We start from the raw sequence: 26,471 nt of genomic DNA on the forward strand, positions 1-26,471 counted from the left end.
AGGACACATGAGGAAACATGCTACCTACCTCTTGAAAGAAATTTAAGGGACTCAGAGTACAGATTGAGATACACCCACATATATGTATTTATTTCATTTGTGCATGTATGTGTTGGGTATAACCAATAGGGCGATTTGTTTTGCTTGACTATATGTATTTGTAAATGAGGTTTGGGGAGGAAAATAATATGGATTAGAAGAATTAATTAAAAAAGAATTACAAAAACCCTGAAAACCATGACCAAATAATTTTTTAACCCTGGATGCTATATCTCAAGAAATCATAAAGGAAAATTGTTAAAAATTAATAAAGCCACAGGCAAAGTAGAAATAGAAAGAATATAATGTTTACCTCTTGAAATACACACACACACACACACACACACACACACACACACACTCACTCACATTAAATTGAATATATCCAGAGATGGCATAGACAAAATCCAGACTTTTCAGGATCACTATGACAACAACTACCACCACTGCTAACATCTAGGAAAAGAAGAGATTGAGCCCCAAGCAATTATGATAATGATCACAAAAGACTTCATAGCAACAACTTGGAATACAGTATAACAAAATGAACAATAAAAAGCCTTATAAATAAGAATAAAATCTTGCAAAAGTGAATGTAAGTCTACAGGGGTAAAGTGAAATACAGAGCTGCATAGACTCTTTGAAACAGAGAGATAAGAGAAAAAACCTACAAAAGTAATTATATTTGAACCATTTGAAGGATTAGATGATAATTAATTTTTTTATGTAGAAATAGTGAGAAATAAGTTCATTGTGCCTTTAAAGCCCCTCTTATTTCAAGAGTTAGAGGGAAGAAAAAAGATCTAGGGCCTGGACAGGGTTTTGTGCTTTCTTTTGTTTTTAATTTAAATTAGTGAAGAAAAGGGATAGAAATGGAATACATTAATGAAGAAATAAAGAAGGGGAAAAACTTATTTTTCATAACTGGAGACCATCGGAAGAAGAATATACAAATGCGGTAGGATTGTGAGAGTGGGTATGTCAAAAATCCCTGAGAGTTAATTAGAGTCAGTTCAAAGTCATTGGAGAGAACTAACTTTTAATTTTTAGTGTGAGCATTTACATATCAGAAATCAACAAATGCAACAAATCAGGGCCAGATTTATTATTTTGCTGGTTGTATAGACTTAAGAAAGTGATAAGAAAATGTTAATAATGAAGATTGAATTTAAAAGCATGTTGTATGTACATTTTGTCTTCAGAAGCAGTGTTTAAATATTTACTAACTTACCTCAAAATGAACCTCACTTTTATCTGTTCTGAGAGAAAGAAGATGGAACACACATCTGTGTGTATACAAGCACGCAAAAAATTTAATGTAGAAATACAGCATAATCAACAGGAAAACAGATGAGGTGGAGAGATAAGAGGAGAGCTTGAGAGAGGGTAGAATTGGGGAAGGAATAGTCACAATTAATGCCAACTTAAATTACAGGGGTATGTGTTGATTTGCTCTGCTTGACTACACAGGCAATATTTGTTACAAGGGAAGGCTTATACTTGAAGGAGAAGGAAAGTTAGTGAGTAGTGTGGGTAGATATAAAAAAAGTGCTTCAAGAAACTATTTTAAAAATTTTGTTCAGTTCTTTTGGTCATGTCTGACTCTCTAGGACCCCTTTGGGGTTTTCTTGGCAAAGATACCAGAGTGGTTTGCCATTTCCTTCTCCAGCTCATTTTAAAGATAAGGAAACTGAAGTGACACATAGCTAGTAAGTGTCTAAGGCCAGACTTGAAGTCAGTTCTTCCTGACTTTAGGCCTAGAGCCCTATCCATTGTGCCACTCGTAATCAAGGTGCCACTGGTAAAGGCAATCAGGTGCCTTTAATGAGTCTTGCCTTTGAATCTGCAGGTAAAGTGGGACCTTTTGATTTTTTTGTTTTGGAGTGCTTCTTAGCACTGAGGTAATCAAGAACCTTTGATGAGTCCTGTCTTTCAATTGTAATGGCAAGCAAAGAGGGGTCTTTTGTTTTGGAGCCCTTCTCAGCACTGAGGCAATCAGGTGTCTTTGAGTTTCTCTTTCTTTGAATGAAGAGTCATTGATTGGAAACAACCCGGATATGATGTGGTGCTAATGATTAAAGATCTTTCCCACACCCATTTTTGCTAAGTAGGCTCTAAGCCCTCAGGGCCCGGAACACTGTATATGAGCTCTGAGGTTGGTGTTTTGCTTTTGGGGTCACACTCATTGGAAGAATGTTGGTGTGGAGACTCTAAGTAACTGTCAAGGAGCCTCCCTGGCTTTGAAAACCCAGACGTTGGTGCTTCTCTCTCTCTGGTAACTATGTATGCCAGAAACCTGTCTGTTGGTCTGTTTATATTGTCTCTGTTTGTAATTTCTATTTGTATTTGCTCTGGAGTTCAGGGTGCTGACTTTTCCCTCTGAACTAAGTGAATGATATATATGTATGTTTAATTAAAGTGAGACTGTAAACCCCTTAAAGTTGCTTTCCTTAGAAAAGCAGATCAAGGAACCTGTGCTAGCAGCCCTCCCGTGTGATGGTGTTATTAGTTTTACACAGCCACAGTAGTGGCAAGTAGCATTGTTGTTACACCACCTTGTTGTTCCTACATTTTAAAAATGTTTTCTTTAGCATTTAGCAAAGAAGAAATAAAGCTATCACTCTTTGCAGATGATATGATAGTATATTTAGAGAATTCTAGAGAATCAAGTAAAAAAAACTATTTGAAATCATTAACAACTTTAGCAAAGCTGCAGCAAATAAAATAAGCCCACATAAATCATTGGCAATTCTGCATATTACTAACAAAGCCCAACAGCAAGAGATAGAAAGAAAAATTCCATTTAAAGTTACTGTAGACATTATAAAATATTTGGAAGTCTACCTGCCAAGACAAATCTAATAACTTTATGAGCACAATTACAAAACATTTTTCACACAAATAAAGTCAGATCTAAATAATTGGAAACCTATCAGTTGCTCATGGGTAGCCAAGGTAATATAATAAAAATGACAATTCTACCTAAATTAATTTACTTGTTCATGCCATACCAATCAAACTATCAAAAATTATTTTATGGAGCTGGAAAAAATAATAACAAAATTCATCTGGAAGAACAAAAGGTCCAGAATAGCAAGAGAATTAATGAAAAGAAATTCAAGGAAAGGTGGCCTAGGCACACCAGATATTAAATTGTGTTATAAAGCAGTAATCATCAAAACTTCTTGGTACTGGCTAAGAGATAGAATGCTGGATCAGTGGAAGAGGTTAGGTACACAAGACACAGTAGTCAATGACTGTAGTAGTCTACTATTTGATAAACCCAAAGACTCAAGCCCCATACCACTGCTTGAACTGATATCTTTGCTTGGAACACCCTTTCCTGATTTTAAAATCTTACCCACCAATCAAGGCCCGGATTGGTGCCATTTCTTCTTTTTTAAACCAACATCTTACACTGGATACCAAGATGAAGGCAAAATGAGTACATGATTTAGATATAAAGGCTGATAGTATAATCAAACTAGAAGAGTAAGGAATAGTTTACCTGTCAAAATTATGGAAAAGGGAAGAATTTACGATCAAACGAGAGAGAGAATATTATGAAGTACAAAATGGATAATTTTTATCACATGAAATTGAAAAGTTTTTGCACAAACAAAGCCAAAGCAACCAAGATTAGAAGGGAAGCAGAAAGCTGGGAAACAATTTTTACAACCAGCGTCTGTACAGTAGCTACTACAGTATATTAACAAAGTTGGAAAATCATGCAAAATCTACCCTTTGACCCAGCAATACCACTTCTAGGGCTGTATCCCAAAGAGATCATTCAAATGAGCAAAGGACCTACATATACAAAAAATATTTATAGCAGCTCTTTTGCAGTAAAAAAGAATTGGATATTGAGGGGATGCCCATCAGTTGAGGAATGGCTGAACAAGTTGTGGTATAGGAATGTAATGGAATACTATTGTTCCATAAGAAATGATGAGCTGGAGCACTTCAAATGAATCCTTTACTCATTTGTATGATCTCTTTGGGATACAGACCCAGAAGTGGTATTGCTGAGTCAAAGAGTATGCACAGTTTGGTTGCCCTTTGGGCATAGTTCCAAATTGTTCTCCAGAATGGTTGGATCAATTTACAATTACACCAACAACGCGTTAGTGTTCCATTTTTCCCATACATTCTCCAACATATGTCATTTTCCTGTTTTGTCATGTTAGCCAATCTGAAAGGTGTGAGGTGGTACCTCAGAGTTGTTTTGATTTGCATTTCTTTAATCAATAGTGATTTAGAGCATTTTTTCATATGACTATAGACAGTTTTAATTTCTTCCTCTGAGAACTGCCTGTTCATATCCTTTGACCATTTATCAATTGGAGAATGACTTGTATTCTTACAAATTTGACTCAGTTCTCTATTTGAGGAAGGAGGCCTTTATCAGAGACACTGGGTGTAAAAATTGTAAAGAAGAATTAGAACTAAAGGGAGGAATCACGAGAAAGAAGAAACAAAACAAAACAACAAAAGAAAAGGAGAGCAAATAGTATGCTTACATCTACATTCAGACCCCAAAGTTCTTTCTCTGGATATGGATAGCATTTTCCATATCCACTCTTTTGGAGTTGTTTTAGATCCTTGCATTGCAAAGAAGGACCAAGTCTCTCCAAGGTTAGTCATGCACAACATGGCTATTACAATGTAAAATGTTCTCCTGGTTCTGCTTACTTCACTCAGCGTCAGTTCACGTACATCTTTCCAGGTTTTTCTGAAGTGCGCCAGCTCATCATTTCTTATGGAACAATAGTATTCCATTACATTCATATACCACAACTTGTTCAGCCATTCCCCAATTGATAGGTATCCCCCAACTTCTAATTCTTGGCCACCACAAAAAGAGCTGCTATAAATATTTTTGTACATGTGGGTCCTTTTTCAATTTGTATGATCTCTTTGGGAGAGAGCCTGAGAAGTGGTAGTGCTGGGTCAAAGGATATGCACATTTTTATAGCCCTTGGGGCATGATTCCAAATTGCTCTCCAAAATGGCTGGATCAGTTCACAACTCTACCAATAATGTAACAATGTTCCAATTTTCTAATTCTTCTTTACACCATGACTAATGTGAAAATATGTTTAATATGAATGTATAAGTTCAGCCTATATCAGATTGCATGTTGTCTTGGGGAGAGGGTAGGAGAGAGAGGGGGAAAATTTAGAAATCAAAATCTTATGGAAGTGAATGTTGAAAACTAAAAATAACTTTTTTTAAAAGTAGTATGGGACTAGTGAAGGATAGGATGAGTTTGGAGACCAATAAATAAAGTGATTTGTCAGGAGAGTGGGGTGAATGAGAAGACAGGACTAGGACGTGAAGTTGGGGAGACAAATTAGATATAGAAAATGGGCATTCTTCAATGACACACTAAAGAGTTTATATCCTAGCCATCATAGGGAGCAACTGATGGCTTTTGAGCTATGAAGTGGCAGAGTAACTTGTACACTAGTAAAGTTAATCTGGTTGCTCTGTGAAGGATGGGTGAGAGGGGAAGAGCTTGAAGGAAGGAGACCATTTAGGAAATGTGGAGAAGAGTATGAAAATGTAAACATGAAAGGGAAATCATAAGGGACTTAATAAGGTTGAACTATTTACATTTCTACAAGGAAAGATAATATTTATAACTCATGAGACCTTTGTCAGTATTTGTATATATGAAAAAATAAAATCAAATTAAGGGGTGAGACAGGAATATATTGGGAGAAGGAGAAAGGGAGAGATAGAATGGGTAAATTATCTCACATAAAAGAGGCAAGAAAAAGCTGTTGCAATAGAAGGGAAGAGGGGGGAGGTAGAAGGGAATGAGTGAACCTTACTCTCATCAGATTTGGACTTCCTTTTCCATTTGGCTAATTCTGCCTTTCAAGGTATTCTTCTCCTCATTGACTTTTTGGAGCTCTTTTGCCATTTGAGTTAGTCTATTTTTTAAAGTGTTGTTTTCTTCAGTATTTTTTTCTGTATTCTTTGGGTCTCATTTAGCAAGTCATTGACTTGGTTTTCATGGTTTTCTTGCATCATTCTCATTTCTCTTCCCAATTTTTCCTCTACTTCTCTAACTTGCTTTCCCAAATCCTTTTTGAGCTGTTCCATGGCCTGAGACCAGTTCATGTTTTTCTTGGAGGCTTTTGATGTAGGCTCATTGACTTTGTTGACTTCTGGCTGTATGTTTTGGTCTTCTTTGTCACCAAAGAAAGATTCCGAAGTCTGAGTCTGAATCTGAGTCTATTTTTGCTGCCTGCCCATATTCCCAGCCAACCACTTAATCCTTGAGCTTTTCATTGGGGTATGACTGCTTGTAGAGTAGAGTCCTTTGTCCCAAGCTTGAGGGGCTGCGTTTTGTTTTCAGAGCTATTTCTACACAGCAAGCTCTGCCACACCAGCCCTCCTCCGCCCCCAAGAACCGCCAACCTGGACTGTGATTCAGATCTAAGCAGGCTCTGCACTCCTGCTCTGATCTGCCACTTAATTCCTCCTACCAGGTGGGTCTGGGGTGGGGAGCAACTGCAGCTGTAGCTATGTAAGTGGTCTCAGAGCTGCACCACCTCTGCTGCCTCTGGGGCAGTGGCCAATGAGAGCTCCTTTCACTCTGTCCCCACAGTTTTTCCCACTAGCCTTTTTGTTGTCTTTGGTGTTTGTGGGTTGAGAATTCTGGTAACTGCCACAGCTCACTGATTCAGGGTGCTATGGCCTGTTCTGCCCAGCTCCTGGTCTGGTTAGTCTGGGTGGGGCCCATGCTGGGCTCTGCTCTGCTCCACTCCCAGCATGGGGTGATAGACCTTACCCAGCGACCATCCAGGCTGTCCTGGGCTGGAGCCTTGCTTCCCTCTGCTATTTCGTGGGTTCTGCAGTTCTAGAATTTGTTCAGAGCCATTTTTTATAGGTGTTTGGAGGGTCCTGGGGGAGAGCTTTAGGCAAGTCCCTGCTTTCCAGCCACCATCTTGACTCTGCTCCCTATTCCCCCTTTTTCTGATAAGGAAAGTAAAGTGTTGAGAATTTATATGACTTTATTTTTTTATCACTATAAAGCTGATAAATGTAAATGTTTCCTTATACAAAGATGGGCATGTGACACCTTGATTCTGTTATATTCATATTTAAGTATATATTAAGTTTAACATGGTAATTACAATATTCTCCTACTTGTCTGTGCCCCAATATAAACTTCCTTCTGCTTTCTTCTGTATATTTTTAAAAAATTTCCTTGATGATCTTCAAATTTTTTTCCTACTTTTTGTCACTGGGGATACTTTCACACATTCTCCAATTTGTGATCACTCCCTTTCTACAAAAATTAAAAACCTTCTCTTGTGAGAAATAAGTAGTCAAGGAAAACAAGTCTGTGTATTGATCATATTAGTCTTTTGAAATAAAATATGGCCATTGCATTGATCATAGATCTAGTTTTTCAGAGTTGTTTTACTATGCTCTGCTTTTGTTCATTTCACTACTCCATAGATGTTCTTCCAGGTTTTCCTTACTCCATGGCATTCATAATTTCTTAAGGTGTAGTAATAGTACTATTGTACTGACATACCAAAGTTTGTTCAACTATACCCCAATTAATGGGTATAAACTTTGATTCTAGTACTTTGTTACAACAAAAGTGTTTCTATAAAAAATTTCATGCATTTTGGTCCTCTCTCTTTGATGTATTTGGGGGTATATGCTTAGTAGAAGTTATCACTGAATCAAAGGACATGCACAATTTAGTGACTTTTCGTGTATAGTCCCAAATTACTTCAAAGGATAGTTGGATTAATTCATATGTCCAGGAAGCTCTCAAAAAAAATTCGCTGCATTTATTTGTCATCTTTGCCTCTATGATGGTTATTAGGCAGAACCTCAGAGTTGATTTAATGTGAATTTCTCTTATTATTAATAGTTTGCCAATCAATCAATAAGGAAGGACACACCAGTCTATCACACTCCCTCCACCAGTGACCTGAATGAGATTCTCCATGGGGGTATCTCTTTTACCTCCCATTTCTAGGTTTCCAGTTACACATGGCTGCCTAAAACCCTGAGAGATGCCCATCCTGAAGCTAGAATATCTATATATAGATACACTACCTGAGCTTATTCCTCAATGATTAAAAACTCCCATCCCATCACGCTTTCCTAATGCCAGTGATGTTGAACTTGGAACTGTCATTATTCAAACCGTATTCTTGCCCCCACTGCTGTCTCTCTATTCTCATCTCCCCTCAACTTCACTGCTTTTCCTCTTTCATTGTAGCTCTAGTTTTCTTACTCACTCATCTTCTAGTGCCCACTGAAACCTGGCTTCCTTCTGATGACAATCTTCCCTGGACACCTTTTCCAATAGCAGTTATTTTGGTTGCTAGTCAAGGTGGAGAGTTGGATTATTCTTCCCACCCCACCCCACCCCCCGCCACTACCACCACTTCCAGGCTCTTCTTCTACCTCTATTCTCAATCAGTTCTCCTTCGAGCTTTATTCCATCTTTATTTACCACCCAATCAAGTTCTGGTAGCTGTTATGTACCAGCCTCTTGCCAGGACATTCTGCTTTCCTCAATGACTTGAATGTTGGTTCACCATCTTCCTCTCCTCTTCAACTCTTGCCCCCATAGAAGAGGATTTCAACATACATACTGAGAATCTCTCAAATATCTTAACCTCCTATTTGCTCAACTTACTCATTTCCAACGATCTAAAAAATTTTCACCTCACCATAACCACACACAGACATGGTCAAATCCTTAATCTTCTGATCACTTGCAAATGTTCACTTCCATGTTCATGAACTCTGAACTTCCTTAATCTGCAATTCTTAAAGTACAATTCCAACCATGTCATCACCCTTTTCAATAAACTCTAGCGGTTCCTTATTACTTCCATAATTAAATACAAAATCTCCTGTATGACATTCAATACTTTTATAATTTAGCTCTCCTTATACATATTTTTCCAGTGTAACACCCCAGTGTTACAGATCCAGCAACTCTGGCCTCCTTTCTGTTCTTTGTACCAGAAGCTCCATCTCTTAGTTCTCAGCATCTTCACTGGCTGTTTTCCATTCCTGGAATGCTCTTCCTCTTCATCCCTGCCTCATGGCTTCCTTGGCCTTTTTCAAGTTCCCACTGAAACCTCACCTTTCACAAGAATCCTTTCACAACCCATCTTAATTTTGGTGTCTTCCCTCTGTGGATTATTTCCCATTTATCCTGTATATAACTTGTCTGTACATAGTTGGTTATATATTGTATCCCCATTAGATTGTGAACTCCTCAGAGTAAGGGATTCTTTTGCCTTTCTTTGTATTCCAACATAGTAGTCACTTGATAAATACTTATTGATTGACAAACTGACTGTGATGTCCAATCCTTTCACCATTTGGTTCTTTCTCAAGTCATCTCCCTTGCACTGGGTATACTTTCCTTTCTTTCCCATCTTGACCCATTAGTGAACTAGTTCAACACTACATTGACAATTTATCTTTTTACCAATCCTGCCCAGTGAGGATTCAGTCTAGGATTATGCCCATAATCTACAAATAGCCTTTGCATCTATTTCTTGTGCTGTTGAATAGACCTGGAGAAAAATCACAAAACCATAATGACTGGGTTCACCACAAATTTATATTATATGATCTCACCTGGGCCCTCATTATAGTAAGTCAATATTTTTACACCTCCCTAAGAGATTCACTATTCCAACAACCACAGCAGCCTTTTCAAGCCTTTACACCTCTTTTCTAATCCCCCATGCCTTCCCTTCCTCCCACTTTTCTTCTCAGCTGAGAACCTTGCCTCACATTTCACCAAAAAATATAGGCCATACATTCAGAGTTCTGATTCATCTTCTTCTCTTCATCTCATATAACTCAAATGTCTTCCACCTCTTCTTCAACCCACCTCATGTGAAGAGGTTTCTTTTCTCCTTGGAAACGCCTCTACATGCAAAAGTGATCTCAATTCCATCTGGTATTCTCTAGTTGATCTCCCATCTATCAGTTTCACTTTCTCACAATATTCAGTCTTTCCCTGCCTACTGGTTGATTCTCTACTGGCTACAAACACATATGTGTCTCATCCATAATAGTCATGTTGTGAAAGAAAACATGGGGAAAAAACTCAAGAAAATATGAAAATGGTATGCTTCAATATGTATTTAGACACTGCCAGTTATTTCTCTGAGGATGGATAACATTTTTCATCATAAGTCCTTCAAAGTTATCTTGGATTGTTGTATTGCTGACAATAGCTAAGTCATTCCCAGCTCATCATGTTACAATATTGCTGTTACTTTGTACATTTCCAGGTTTTTCTGAGAGCATCCTGCTCATCATTTATAGCACAATAGTATTCCATCATAATCACATACTGCAACTTGTCTTGCCATTTCCCAATTGATGGGCTTCCCCTCAACTTCTAATTATTTACCCACAGAAAAGAGCTGCTATAAAATGTTTTGTACATATTTTCCTTTTTTAAAAAATCTCTTTTGGTCTACAGACCTAGTAGTGGTATTGCTAGGTCAAAATATGCATGGTTTTATAGACCTTTGGATATAGTTCCAAATTGCTCTACAGAATAGTTGAATCAGTTCTCAACTCCACCAGCAATGCATTAATGTCTCATTTTTTCCAACATCCCCTCCAATATTTGTTAATTACTTTTTCTGTTCTATTAACCAATCTAATAGGTATGAGGTAGTACCTCAGAATTGTTTTAATTTGCATTTCTCCAATCTATAGTGAGTTAGAGCATTTTTTCATATGGCTATAAAAAACTTTGATTATTTCATCTGAAAACTAATCATATGTTTTGATTATTTATCAATTGGGGAATGGTTCTTATTTCTACGAATTTGACTCAGTTTTCTATACATTTGAGAAATGAGGCCTTTATCAGAGAAACTTTCTTCAAAATTTTTTTTCACAGTTACTATTGCTAATTGTGTTTCTCTCCATCATATTTCCCCCTTTATTCTATTCTCTCTCTCTGTTCACCCTGTCCATCCTCAAAAGTGTTTTGTTTTTGACTACCCCCTTACCCAACCTGTCCTCCCTTCTCTCCCCCACCTCTCCTCTTATCCCCTTCCCCTCCAACTTTATTGTAGGGTAAGATAGATTTCATCCAACTGAGTGTGTATTTTATTCCCTCTTTGATCCAATTCTGATGAGAGTAAGGTTCACTCACTTCCCCTCAATTCCCCCCTTTTCCCCCCCACTGTAAAAGCTTTTTCATGCCTCTTTTATATGAGATAATTTACCCCATTCTACCTCTCCCTTTCTCTTTATCAGGTACATTCCTCTCTCCCCTCCCCCCCCCATTAATTTTGTTTTTTACATATCATCCCTTCATATTCAACTCACACCCATGCCCTCTCTATATATATACTCTTAACGGCTGTAATATTGAGAAAGGTCTTATGAGTTACAAATATCGTCTTCCAATGTAGGAATGAATGTAAAGAGTTTAGTCTTATTAAGTCCATTATGATTTCCACTTCCTGTTCATGTTTTTAATGGTTCTCTTGAGTCTCATATTTGAAAGTCAAATTTTCTATTCATCTCTGGTCTTGTCATCAAGAATGTTTGAAACTCTTCTATCTAACTAAATGTTCATGTCCCCCCCACCCCGCCAAATGATTATACTCAGTTTTTCTGGGTAGGTAATTCTTGGTTGTAATCTTAACTGCTTTGCCCTCCAGATTATCATCCTCTAAGCCTTCAATATTTTAATGTAGAAGCTGTTAAATCTTATGTTACCTGATTGTGGCTTCATGATACTTGAATTGCTTCTTTCTGGCTGCTTGCAACATCTTCTCCTTGACCTGGAAACTACGGAATTTGGCTATAATATTCCTGGCAGTTTTCATTTTGGGATCTCCTTCAGGAAGTGATCAGTGGATTCTTTCGATTTCTATTTTACCCTATAGTTCTAGAATATCAGCACAGTTTTCCTTGATAATTTCTTGAAAGGTCATGTCTAGGCTCTTTTTTGATCATAGCTTTCAGGAATTCCAATAATTTTCAAATTATCTCTCCCAGATCTATTTTCCAGATCAGTTGTTTTTCCAATGAGATATTTTACTTTGTCTTCTATTTTTTCATTCTTTAAGTTTTGTTTGATTGTTTCTGGATTTCTCATAAAGTCATTAGTTTTCATTTGCTCCATTCTAATTTTTAAGCAATTATTTTTTAAGTGAGCTTTTGGACCTCCTTTTCCATTTGACCAATTCTGCTTTTTAAGACAATCTTCTCCTCATTGGATTTTTGGACTTCTTTTTACCATTTGGGCTAGTCTGTTTTTTTAAGGTGTTGTTTTCTTCAGTATTTTTTTGAGTCTCCTTTACCAAGCTGTTGATTTGTTTTTCATGATTTTCTTGGTATCACTCTCATTTCTCTTCCCAATTTTTCCTCTACTTCTCTTACTTGCTTTTCCAAATCCTTTTTGAACTCTTTCATGTCCTGGGACCAATTCATATTTTTCTTGGAGGCTTTGGATGTATGAGCTTTGACCTTGTTGTCTTCTCCTGAGTGTGTATTTTGATCTTCCTTGTCACCATAGTAACTTTTAACATTTTTTCCCCCTTGCTTGCTCTATCAGTTGACTTTAAACTCTTTGTTCAAGTAGAGCTCTGCTTCCAGGGAGGAGGGCGCACTGTCCCAAGCTTGAGAAGTTTTGTGCACCTGTTTTCATAAATATTTCTAGGGATCTGTAAGATTCAGTTCTTCCAAGATGGTTTGCCCTAGAACTATGAGAAGGGTCCCCCCTCCACTACTACCAAAAACTCTGCTGTGCTAGTGCTCCTCCATGCCCTGGGATGCCCCCCAGGACTGACACCTGGATACAAGTATGGGTAAAGCAACAGAGTCCTGTTTCAGTGCTAGCAAGAAGACCACTGTAATATCCTTCTGACCGGTTGATTGATCCACTTATAGTTTGTGGGTTGAGAGCTGTGGAAGCAGCAGCAGCTGATGATTCAGTCACTGCCAAGGTCTGCTCCTGGATTGCTGGGACAGGGGTTGTGCTTGCCCAGAACTTCCCCTCTCTCTCACCCTGGTGCAGCAGACCTTTCCTGCTGACCTTCTAAGTTGTCTTGGACTGGAAATTTGTTTCACTGTCTTTTTGTGGGTTCTGCTGCTCTACAACTTGTTTAGAGTCATTTTAAAAAGGTATTTGGAGTGCTTTGGGGGACAGCTCAGGCAAGTACCTGCCTTTACTTGACCATCTTGGCTCTGCCTCCATCTCCATCATTAAAAAAAAAATCCTCACTTGATCATATCACTTCAAGCTTTCATCCAATAGCTCTTCCTCTTTCTGTAACTAAATTCCTGGAGAAGGTCATCTATAGTTGGTGTCTCTGCTTCCTCTCCCCTTGCTATCTTTTTACTCTCTACAGTCTGGTTTGACTTCATTATTCAACTGAAAATGCTTTCTCCAAGGTTACCAATGATCTTTTAATTTCTAAATATAGTAGCCTTTTCTCAATCCTCATCCTTCTTGAACTCTCTGCAGACATGGACACTCTAGATCACTGTTCTCTCCTTGATATTCTCTTTTCTCTAGATTTTAATGACACTGCTTTTTCCAGATTCTCTTCCAACTTGTCTGACCGCTGCTTTTTAGCCCCCTTGGTTTGATCCTCATGTTACCATGTTAGTCCCTATTCTGGGCCATCTTCTCTTTTTCTATACTATTTTACTTGGTTATTCCATCAGCTCTCGTGGATTCAATCATCATCTTGATTCTTGAATTTACTTAGCCAGATATAACCAATGACCTCTAGTCTCAAATCTAATTGATTATTGGAAAAATTGGACTGGATTTCCATAGACATCTTAACCTCAGCATGTCTAAAATTTACCTCATTATCTCCCCGCTCCCCACCATGCTGTAACAACAATGCTACTTGCAGCTACTGTGGAGGTATAAAGTCAATAACACCAGCACACAGGAGGGCTGCTAGCATAGGTTCTTCGATCTGGTTTTCTAAAGGAAATCAACTTTAAGGGGTTAACAATCTTACTTTAGTTAAACATACATATACCATTCACTTAGTTCAGGGGAAAAAGTCAGCACCCTGAACTTCAGAGGAAATACAAATGGAACTTACAAACAGAAATTATATGAACAGAGAAAATAACGCAAATCAGCAGACAGGGCTTCTAACTGTCTGTCCATAGCAATATATACATAGTTGCCAGAGAGAGAAGCACCAACATCTGGGTTTTCAAAACCAGGGGGTTCCTTAACAGCTACCCAGAGTCTTGTATGGCCAAATCACATGAACACTCTTCCAATGAGTGAGCCCCCTACAGCAAAATGCTGACCTCTAAGTATATATGCACTTCTTCAGGGTCAGAGGGCATCACAATCATGTGACTCAAACTCATGTGACTTAAGCTTTCTTGTGACTTAAGCAGGTCATCGGAGATTCTTGATTCAATCAAGGCAAGGCTCAATCAAGGGCACTTGATTGCCTTAGTGCTCAGAAGCACTCCAAAAGAAAAAAAAAACAGTGAAAAGTCCCACTTTGCTTGCCATTACACATGCTCTCTCCTCTTCCTCATTTTTCTATTATTGTAAAGGGCAACACCATCTTCCTACTTACCCAGGCTCACAACTTAGGTGTTATTACCAACTCCTCAGCCACTTTCAATCCCTGATATCCAATCACCTTCCAAGGCCTGTCAATTCTACTTTTGGAATATCTCTCATAAATGCTCCCTTCTCTCCTCACACTGCCCCTACCCTAGTGTAGATCCTTGTCACCTCACCTGGATTATTGCAATGGCCTTTCCCCATTCCAGTCCATCCTCCACCCAGATGTCAGATTGATCTTTCTAAATCTCAAGTAGACCATGTAATCCCCCATTCAAGAAATCTGTCCCCTTCCTATCTTTCTAGTCTTTCATAACTTATCCCATGCCACATACTCTAAGATACAGTGACATGAGCTTACTTATAGATCTAGAGGACTGGATGTCCTTCATACCTGGAATTCTCTCCCTTCTCATCTTTATCTTTTAGGTTCCCGACTTCCTTTAAGTCCTAGTTCAAATTCCACCTTCTACAAGATGTCTTTTCTGGTTTCCCTTGATGCTAATCCTTTCCCTCTGAAAATTTCCCCAAGTTATCCTCTATTCATCTAAGGTACACTTGTTTTTAATTGTCTCTTTCATTAGATTGAACTTCTTGAAAGCATGGACTGGTCTTTTTTCCTCTCTTTTTGCCTTTCCCTACTTGTTAGCATATTGTCTAGCATATAGTAGGCCCTTAATAAATGTTTGTTAACTTGACTTGAAAAGAATTAATGTCAAGAACAAAATTAAAAAAAAAACTTTTCAGAAAAAAAGCAGAAAATAGTAGCAAACGTAAAAAGTTAAAGGAAAATGGAGGAGAGGTGGAGAGATTTTGAACTAACCATACAAGTAAGAGGTAAAAGAGAAAGAAAAAACACAGGAGAATAAATATAGAAGTAATAAATAAAAGAAAAAGAAACCAACGATTTAAGTGGAACCTTCAAACTAGGGAAAGGTTTGACAAATAGGAGAAGTGGTAATGGGGCAGAGAAGAAGTATTTGGGGGAATAGAACCTGAATAGGTCTGAATAGTTTAAGTAAAACTAATCTTAAAGTTAAAGTGTTAACTTAAAAGAGAAAGAATTTTTAAAAAATCTAAAAAAAGGAAAAAAAAAACCAAGGAAAACAAAGAGAATTCTCACAACTTTAAATGTGATAAAGAATCCAATAAAATGAGAGTGACCGAATGTATAAGAAAAAAAATTCTATGTTCTTTTCTTTATAAGAAACATTTAACAAACATAAATACGCATAATTAAAATGAGAGACTGGAACAAAATTTATTATACATCAGGTCAATCCAAAAGAGCAGGAATTTTAACCAAATTAACAAAAGAAAATTTTAAATTGATATCAATAGGGATAAACAATAAAGCTGCATTATGTTGAATGGAAACATTAAATAGAGCACAGTAATCATTAACATATTCCCCAAATTGCAAAACATGTTAGCTCTTAAAGTAAAAATTAACTGAATTGTAGAAAGACAGATAGTAACATAATAATAGTAGGAAACTTTAATGTTTCTTTTCCAAAGGTAGACGGATGTAACGAAAAAAGGAAAATATAGAATAAACTGTTGAAGACAGTAAATGAGTAAAATGTTAAACAATATATCTCTTCAATGGAATCATGACGTATTTCTTTTTACCACATGATGCCTTCATAAAAATAGACCACAGAGATATTTCAAATAAATGTAAAAAGACAGAAATGCTAAAAAATCTGTTTTAGCTTTTAATATAATAAAAAGTATTAAATATAGGAAACATAACCAAAAGACACAAACCTAAATGGAAAATTAATAATGAGTGGGTCAAAGAATAAATCATAGAAATGAGTAATTTTTGAAGGAAAATGACAATGACAAGACAACATACCAAAATTTCTGGGATGCAGCTAAAGCAGTCCTCAGAGGAAAAATTATATCCCTAAAACATACATCAACAAAATAGAAAAAGAGAGGATTAATGGACTGAATATGCACTTAAAAATTAGAAAGCTAATGAATAAGCAAACTCAAAATAAGCACAAAAAAGACATCTTGAAAATTAGAAGAAAAATAGTTAAATTAGATGCCCAAAAGACTATAGGAATGATAAACAAAACCAAAAGCTGGTTCTTTAGGGGCCATTCCAGGGAATATGTTCTTCGAAACTTCTTAGGACTCCAGCGACATTCTTACAGCATTTGGATTATTCAGAGCTGTCAAGCTCCCTGGGTGCTTCCAGCTATGTGGTGATTCAGGACTGAAAGGACTTGGTAATTCAGTGTGAGGCACACCTTGAGTGGTCCCTTGATCCTTTCTTTGACAGCTTCTGCAGGGAGTAGTGCAGGCACTGCAGCATTTAAAAGGAGAGAAAGTTTCTCGATGGCTCTCTTGCCCTTCAACATTGAATATGGTGGCATGTAACTCAAGGACTTCTAGGACAGATGCAGAAGGACTGGTCCTTCTCTGTCCCAGAATCATGAAGACTATATCTATATAGAAGCCAGAGAAGAGGACTCAAGTAAGCAACCTGGCACCTGGGCATCTCGATGCCTCCTGTGCTTTGTGTTTTCTTTCCTCATCTTAGGTAAATGAGTATCCTGAAATGAATATTCCAGATTTGGAGGCAAATTTGTGACTCAGGGATTTGGAGGTCTGAGGTCCTATTGAGAAAGCACTAATTGACTGCCTGGTTAGGAGTGACAAACAACCACTCCAGTACTCTTTGATAAGACAGGCCCAAGAGGATTGCCTCAAACATGGTCATTCTACCAGTAAACATGTGCTGGGAGTGGTATGGATATTGTGGAGCTGAGGAGAAATGAGAAATACCTAAACAGCAGTCCCACAAAATGCTTTATTTTATGATGAGGTTAAAGTTACAGTCTCTTAGCAGATTATAATGGTGGATATAAATTAAAGTACCGAACCTATTTAAAGCTAGTTACTGCCAAATGTGTGCTTATTTTGTTTTTAGTATTCTTTTTTGTGTGGGAAAATGATACTTGTTTCATACCTGATTCATATGATAGAGTATTCATTCCTACTTTTTGAGGAAACCTAGATGTGAACTAAATTAAAATCCCAGTGTGGGAAGTTCCCAAACCAAAGAGTTTGAGAAAAGGAAGCTTAGTTTTCTGTCTCATTAGAGAAGAACTTTCCCTGGGAAAGAGAAGAACCCCTCCCGGACCACGTGCATAAATCTAGCAGATTCACTATTTTGGGAGAGAAAGTGGTCTCAGTGCACCAGAACCCTTAGCCAAGAATCAGTTCTTCAAGGTTACATTAACAACACTGACAAATCTTTATCCAACCTGAAAATACAGGGATCTGGCACATGCCAGACCCTATCAGTTTGTTCTGCCGATACAACCTTTTTCACATGCAGTATGTTTGGTAGATGACTTCTAGGAGATTTGTGAGGATGTGTAAAGGGAGTGCCTTGGAGAGACTGGAGTATGTGTAGACATTCTGTAAGTGGTTCCAACTAGCAAACCATGTGGTTTTAAGGAATTTTTTAAAACTTTTCTTCAAAAAAGCTTGAATCAGCTGCAGCTATAATTTTGCTCGATTCCAGGCTGGAGGAGATCAGTGAGTCTTCTCATAGCATCTGGTGAGAGCCTATACGATAAGGTCAAAGGCCTCAAGGTCTTTTCCCTTTCAAGCTATACTGACAAATGGGCCTTGGTGTAATTGTTCTCTTTTGCTTTAGATACGGTGAGAAGAATCTCTGACCCCGGTCAGAAGTGTGAGACACAGGAATCCAGGAGGTGGAATCCAGGCTAGAACCATTTGTTAGGCTATGACCACAAAGGGGATGGAGTCTTTGGGGCCTTTAGCCTTACAACATAATCTCTCATGAGATCCTAGCAAGCAACCAACCAGAGCTAACTCAGATCATTTTGAAGACACCAATCATACTGGCTATATAGCCAATGAAAAGAGGCTACTAAGAACGATAAGAATAGCCAATAGAAACCAGTCATAGAACATCCAGGCATTTCCCTTACATGTCATCATTATTCTTCTGGAAAACAACACCCTATTGTGTTCCATGTAGAGAGCCAAGCCAGCAATGGGGTCTCTGAATGTACCAGACCCCCATTATAGAGATTAAAAAGAAAAGGGAGGCAAAACAAATTAAGAAAATAAAAAAATGAATAAGGGAAAATCACAACAAACTCAGAAGAAATAAATAAAATCAGATTTTACTAAATACAATCATATGATGACAAAATTGATAGCTCAAAATAAAAGACTATGTAAAGTTATACAAAATGCCTAGATTACTAGATCAAATTGGAATATTAAATAATCCAGTATCTCAAAACATAATTAAACTAGATGTGAAAGTTATAACAAAGAAACATTTACAGAATTCTATCAAATTTTTAGCTTAAGACCTATTTTACATAAATTAATACCTATTAATAACTATTTTTGTGACAATGCCTATGTTAGATGAATGAATTACTCTAAAAATTTGAGAAAGAAAACACTCTACCAAAGCTTTTTATAAAGCAAATATAGTTCTAATCCTAAACCAGGATAGAGTAAAGCAAAGAAAGAGTTTAGACAAATGTCATTGCTGAATATTGACACAAAAAATTTGTATGAAATTCTGGCCAAAAAACTCCCTCCCAAATGACAGTAATTTACCTAAACACATCGTTCTTTATGCTCAAATTGGATTTATATTAAGCATTAATGTATGTTTCAATATTAGGAAAACAATTGACATAATTAATAATTCATAGTAACCCAAACCACATGAATATATTAAGAGATGAAGAAAAAGGCTTTTGACAAAGAACAACATTTATACTAAAAATGTATCAGAAGACTTTTAAAACATAAGTATCTTTTAATAAAGATTGACTATAGAGTGGGGAAACACTAAATGATTTCTAATTTTTTTTAAAAAAGTGTTAAATGAGGTTGCCTCCTTTTGCTGTTATTTTTAGCATTAGAAATGTTAAAAAAATAAAACATGATAATAAGCAAAGAGAGGCAAAACTATTCCTATTTGCTAATCACATAGGAAATTAGCAAGGAAACTAATTTAGGAAATTAATTGCCTCATTAAATTCTCAAGCTACAAAACAAATCCACAGAAATCAATGACAGTTTTGTAAATTTAAAAGAAAACACAGGATGTAATAATAGAAATGGAAGTCTTATTCAAATGTGCATAAAATAACCCACCCAATCGCACTTAATACTTCTACATCTAACTAGAAAACTTCATTTAAAGGAAATAAAGAACAAATTAAATATCTGCTCAGAGGTTAGCCATGTCAACATCATAAAATGATAGTACTACCAAAGTTAATTTACAAACTCAGTGTCATGGCAATCAAATTATCAAATTAAGAGAAAAATGATAAAAAATTATCTGAAGGAACAAATGACTTATGATGTCAAAGGAAATAATATTCAAAGTGTTTTGCAGTTATATCCATGTGATATCCAGATGTGGTGGTAGGTGAACTACCAGATATTTAATATAGTCTATACTTTTTTATGAAAAGAATTCCTTTTTTATCTTCATTTTGTTGGAAGATTGATACTTTCTGTGAGTTGATTTTATGTTCTGCTAGTATAGTGAAGTTATTATTTCATTTAATTTTAGTTGAGTTTAGTGTTTAGTGTTTTCTAAGTAAACCATCATGTCATCTACAAAAAGCTATAATTTTGCATCAGCTTTGCCTTTGCTTATGCTGTCAGTCTTTTCTTCTTATTGCTATAAATAGTATTTCTGAAGTTATTTTTTTTAAATAGTAGTGATAATACATATCTTTTTGCTGTCCTTCTTCAGTTGTGTCTGACTCTTCGATATCCCATTTGGGTTTTCTTGGCAAAAGTACTGGAGTGGTTTGCCATTTTCTACTTTAGCTCATTTTAAAGATGAGGAAACTGAGGCAAACAAGGTTAAGTGGTTACACAGCTAGTTAAGTGTATGAGGCCAGATTCAAACTCAGGATCATGACTTCCTGACCCCAGGCCCTGCACTCTACTGTGCTACCTAGCAGCCTCGATGAATAACCTCAGTTTACCCCTAATCTTATTGATAAGATCCCTAGAATTTTTTTCATTACGGATAATCCTAGTTCTTGGGTACAGATAGATCTTATTTACTATATTAAGGAAAGGTACAATTATTTCAATTTTAAAAATGTTTTAACATAAAGGGGCATTGCATTTTATTTTTTATTAAGATTTATTCTTCCCCAATTACAGGTAAAAATGATTTTTAACATTCATTTAAAATTTTTTTGAGTCTCAAATTCTCCCCTCATCCGCATTGAGAAGGCAAGCAATTTGATTTATAGGCTATATTTATTGTAAGCCATTACTGCATTTGCCTGGTACTAGATTCTACTTTGCTTCAGTCCTTCACTTCTATCTCCTGGTGTCTAGAGCATGTGCTGGCTCTAACCCATAGGTTTCCTTTTCCCTACGCAATTATAAGATATATCCCTATCTTGTTCTGGCCCTGACAGGTTTCAGTCAGACACTGAAAATCAATTTGGTCTTGGGCATCCTGGAAAGTATCCCTTCCATTGTATTTATACTGGGAACTTTGCATTTCCATATGTAGAATGGGCCTTGGCTCTTGTTTTGACTCTCAGTGCACTGAATGGGGCTGGGCAATGACCCACTGGGGCAAGCTCTGTCTTTTGCTTCTCTTCTGATAGTCCAGGGCTTGGCTATATCTTCAGGCTCCGATGGCTGGAGCAGTTGATGGCTTGTGACTTTCCTGGAAGATACTTATTCAGAATCTGCAGATTCCAGGTTGCTTTATCACAGCTCTCACTCTTTTGTCTGGAGCCACCTCTTTCCCAGTCCTTGCTGGCTTCTGGTCATCTTTTTTTTTCTGTGATTCTACAGTGGACAAATGAACTTACTCCTCTTTCTATTTTGTTTTCTTTATCATTCCTCTCTCTGTGCTCCTTTTCGGATATTTTCTGGGATGTGTGGGAGAGAATGGGGCTCTCTAACTTTTCAGGTTGTCACATTAACCAGAAGTTCTCAGTGACTTTCTCATGTTGACAGAACTAGTCATTGTCTAAGGCAGGATTTAAATGAAGATTTCCTGACATTAATGCTCTACCATTACATGGGAACTCTTCTACCCACTACATGGGAACTCCTCTCAGATTTTTTTAAATGATAGGTACTTAATACAGTGAAATAAATTAAATGTTTTGATTTGGTGCAGTACTTAATGGCATTTAATCTCTTTTGTAAAGATGAGTAAAACCCATGCTTTTTTCCAATTATTAATTCTTTCTCATTTTTGTCCAAGTTACTGAAGTGACTTTTTAGAGAAGATGGAGAGTGAGATATAGGGAAAAGTTCTATCAAACTTAGTCCTCGTGAAGACTGAAAACAGTGCCAGATAGCTTTCTTTTTGGATATCAGAACATTTACTGTACATTTTCCTTCTTCCTATTTCCTACACAGAAACAACATGAAGCTTGTTGAGTAAGAAAGTACACACACACACACACACACATACACACCTGTGTATGTATATTTATTTATTAATTCTGGTGATTCAATAAAAAGAAGGAAATGATAGGAAGCTGGGGAGAAGATAGGAAGAATTTCTGAATTCCTTTAGTTTTTTATTTTAGTCTTTAGTTTGTTGCAATTTTTTTTGGAGTTCTGAGATTGTTTTACATTTTCAAGTTCAAAGCTCAAATTCTAGGGTAAGTGGAGGAATGAAAACTACTATTTGTATATTCTAGAATAATGGGCATTAAAAGTACTAATTTCTAATGTGCTTTAAAAATTACTAATTTACTTGTAATATTGTCTGAAAACAAGCAGGATCCTAATCCTGGGGGCAATCAATTGTAACCCTAAGTTTTAAAGTTATCTGGAATTAATTTATGGGATTTTAGCTTGTACTGGATCTTCGCTTTATTATACTATGAATTTGGTTTCAGTCACTGCATAGTTTCTCTCTTTTGATGTCTTGGGGTTGGAACAGCTTTAAAAATATACTCTGACATTTTGTTGGTCATGTGGTCCCAATAAATATTTTTGAAAGGACATTCTTTTCATCTGAATGCTGAGGAAGTCCTCTTTAGTTTGCAGTTTTTGATTTAATCATATATACTTTCTCATCAGTGAATTATTCCTAATTTCAAAAACTTGTAGCATATGCATTCAACAATCCAACGCCTCAAATACCTTTATGATTATTTATTTACAGCTTGGCAGACACTTGTTCACTAAAGTACATTGTCCACTTTAAATAAAGTTCATTTTACATTAACAAATGATTGTTAAATATCTGCTATGAGGAAAAATTACATAATCTCTGACTTTAAGGAGTATAGTAAGGAGTAGGAAGGATGAGATCTGTATAGATATAAATATCGTGTAAGTTACCAAGTATGGAAACAACAAAAAACTAGCACATGAGATTTAGATAGATATTGATTTGTCCTAGCTGAGGAAATAGGGAAGCTTCATGGAAGAGGTGATTCTTGAGTTGGACCTTGAAGATGGTATTAAGTAATTAATATATTAATACCTTAACTTTCACTCTTGATAACTTTCAATCTTTCCCACTTCTGTACCAATACATGTTGTTCACTTTACATGCACATAAATAAGTAAAGACTAAGAATATGTAAAGTAATATAGAGTAATTTCAAGGAAGAGAGAATTAATAACAGGAGCTGTTCTTTGAAAAAAGAATGTTTTAAAAAGCAAATTTGAGGAATGAATGTATGCCAGACATGGCAGTGCAAAATGCATGGAGATGGGAGGTGAAATGTTATATGGAGTTAATTTGACTGTAATGGAGAGTATGTGAAGCTATGTATTTGGATATGTATGGATACACACACACACACATAAATGTGTGTGTGTATGTGTTTGTGTGTGCGCGCGCGAGTGTGTGTGTGTGTGTGTGTGTGTGTGTGTCCACAGGACCTGTTGAGACCACCAGCAAATAGAAGAGAAGGGAACCAGATCAGAACGTTGGGGGATAGCCACACTTAGTTTAACGTTTATTAAAATACTTGACTTATTAGTCAAGATAATACAAACCAAAATAAACATTATGTTAAAGAAAGTGTCAATGAAGCCAATTTAGTGGGATCCTCTCACCCTATTAACTCTTTTATAAAGTTAGCCATTCTAACACTTAATTCCCTTTGATAGAGTATTGTAAATTTCAAACTGAAAGCTGTAGCTTGAGTATTTTTTCCCCACAGCAGAAGATTAAAAAGTTTGAAATGGCATTTGTGTTTTCCCTTTTAAACTAATAAACACACCTTTAGCCTGATAGTGGTTAGCTTTACATATGAGTTGTTAGCTTATAGTAACATGACCTAGCCTAATCAGGCCAACTTGCACTGTATGTTGTAGGTAAGTGCCACTGTCTTACTAACCCTTGTTTATATTTCAAGTGCAAAGTCAATTCAGAGACTCAGCAAGCAATATCCCTCTCTCTCCCTCCCTCTCTTTCTTCCTTCCTCCCTCCCTCCCTCCCTTCCTTCCTTCCTTCCTTTGCATAAAAATGAATAGCATGGGAATAGAAAAGAAGGGATATCTGAAGCTCAGTTTTCCTGATGTGTTACTACTCAGAGAAGTTACCCCACTGGGAAAATTAGAAAGAGAAAAGAAATGAGGCAAAAGGTAATGATATTGGCCTAATTCTGTCAGGAAGTGAGTGGGCATTACAATCAGTAGCTCTAATGTCAAGTTCAGCTTAGGAAAAATAAGACTATGATCTCTGTTGCTTAGGAGCATTTCAAAAGTAAATGGATACTGGAAGTGTAACAGGGCAACCTGAGTAAATAAGTGTCCCTCAATACAGACCTCAAACCACTGAAATGACATACAGACACATTCCATGCTAGGGAAAGATACATAATGGAAAGGAGAGGATCTTTAAAAGCCCTTAAAGTTTAACCTTGTATATGTTGAGAATATAAAAAGGGTTACAAAGTAATTTTAAGGAGGAAATAGAACAAATGACATGAATGCATAAAAGCTTTTTTTTAATGGCATACATTCTATGTAAATAAAGGAATTACCTGATTTATTTTTGCATTCTATATCATAGCCTGTGATTGGGCTATTTCCATCAAATCCCATGGTCCATCTCAGGGTGATAGTACGCGCTCTCACATCTTTGATTTCTATTTCAGGAGGGTCTGGGGGTTCTGGGTAATAAAAAGCAAATGAAACCCATCTTAATTTACTTCAAATGGATATACATGTTTTACAAAAATTGCAACACTGACTTTGGATTATCAAAATATTATTCAACAGCAGATTAAAATTCACTCAGTTTTAAAATATTTTCTTCCCAATCATATTTCAGGGAGAAGGAATTCCACTCAAAATGTGTCCCGCTTTTCCAGCTTTCATTGTATTAGAAAACTATGACAATGTATCATGGTATTAGATGAATAATATTCCAGTTAATATTCACTATCTGGTGAAAATTCTGACCCAAGATCCACTCTTGTTTACAGTTTTGGTAGTTGATATATACTATATAATTATTTGAAAAGGAAAATATTTCAAATTATGATAAAATTGAAGAAATTATTTTAGTTTTTTAACCCATTTTTTCATTCTAGAAAAACTTCCTTACTAGCTGTTAGTTTTTTAAATGACTTCATTTTCTGTTTTTAGATTTCTTTGAACATTTTCTCTTAAACCATAAAATTTCTCATAATACTTTGCTTTAATTTTTTTCCCTTATTATGCTGTCTTCCCACCTTGCACAGTGAGTTGAATTATTCCACGGTCCTCCCCATAAGAATTGATAGCATGACAGGAGAAGAAGCCAGAATCTTCTCTCAGAGTTGGCAAAATCTATATGTGAAATAGAAAAAAATACAACTTTTTCAGTAGTATATAACAGCAAGAAATGCACTAAAGCAGACTGGCTATAAAGAATCTCTCCAAACAGCCCTTTTACACTATGCTTGACACTACTCTTCCACATACAGATGAATAACTAAGGAAAATCTGTAGGAGAGCAACTTTTGTGTGTATGTTCAAATGTCTTGGTAGTATATTGTCACATTTATCTGCAAACTGGTGAAATTGTTATTATCCATTGGATAGGATGTCATAGTCAATTTCATATATAAACATATCCTAAATATACATACACAAAAATACACCCACACACCCACACAAACACACAACCTTTTGATGGTTTCAAATATTATAGTAAGGATTTGATTCTAAAGAAACCTAATCAGAGATCCTTGGAAATTTATGGAATTGTATGAAAATTTCAAATGCAGGGTCTTTTTTCCTTTTATGTGTCAAAGTGCATTTGTCTCCTTGTGCTGAATGCATTTCTTAACTCAACAATAGGAGTCAAGTTATATGCTTTTAATAAAAAATTATACTTGTTTATCACCATATTTTATTTTCTAAAAGGAGTGAAGTGGGCTTATATTTCTAAATACATCCTTTATATTATGACATAATTAATATAATAATATGTATTATTTATATTATATTCTATTTATATATTATTTATTATAATAGTTACCCCAAGTGTTATCAGATTTGAAACATTATCAATATATTATTTAATCACAAAGGGGAAAATATACCTGGAACATAGATCTTTCTTTTGGATTATAAATTTGACAAAGGCCTATTTTTCTGACTCTTTCATTTTATCTGGAAACCCTGCTGTGTGTACAAAAAATAGTTTTGTTGTTATTAATATTGACTGGATGTTACAATAATATTTTGAAGGCTGTTAAAATCCTTCAGTTTATATTGAGAAAGAGAAGTTATGTTTTACTAATAATTTGTAAATGATTTTCCATATATCACTACGCACACATCTAGGAGTAGTGAAGAA

General features: G+C 36.2%; 1 protein-coding gene across 1 annotated transcript in view; it reads right to left on the bottom strand.

Annotated features, from left to right (window-relative positions):
• Positions 1–26,471, bottom strand: part of DSCAM (DS cell adhesion molecule) — a 776,379-nt gene that overhangs the window by 203,644 nt on the left and 546,264 nt on the right. The window contains exons 13-14 of the mRNA XM_036744150.1: positions 25,360–25,456; positions 24,667–24,795 (exon numbers count right to left, since the gene is read on the bottom strand). Coding sequence (XP_036600045.1) covers positions 24,667–24,795; positions 25,360–25,456 — 226 coding nt within the window. The remainder of the gene's footprint in view (positions 1–24,666; positions 24,796–25,359; positions 25,457–26,471) is intronic.

The sequence above is a fragment of the Trichosurus vulpecula genome, chromosome 2, assembly GCF_011100635.1.
Source record: "Trichosurus vulpecula isolate mTriVul1 chromosome 2, mTriVul1.pri, whole genome shotgun sequence".
Lineage (NCBI taxonomy): Eukaryota > Metazoa > Chordata > Mammalia > Diprotodontia > Phalangeridae > Trichosurus > Trichosurus vulpecula.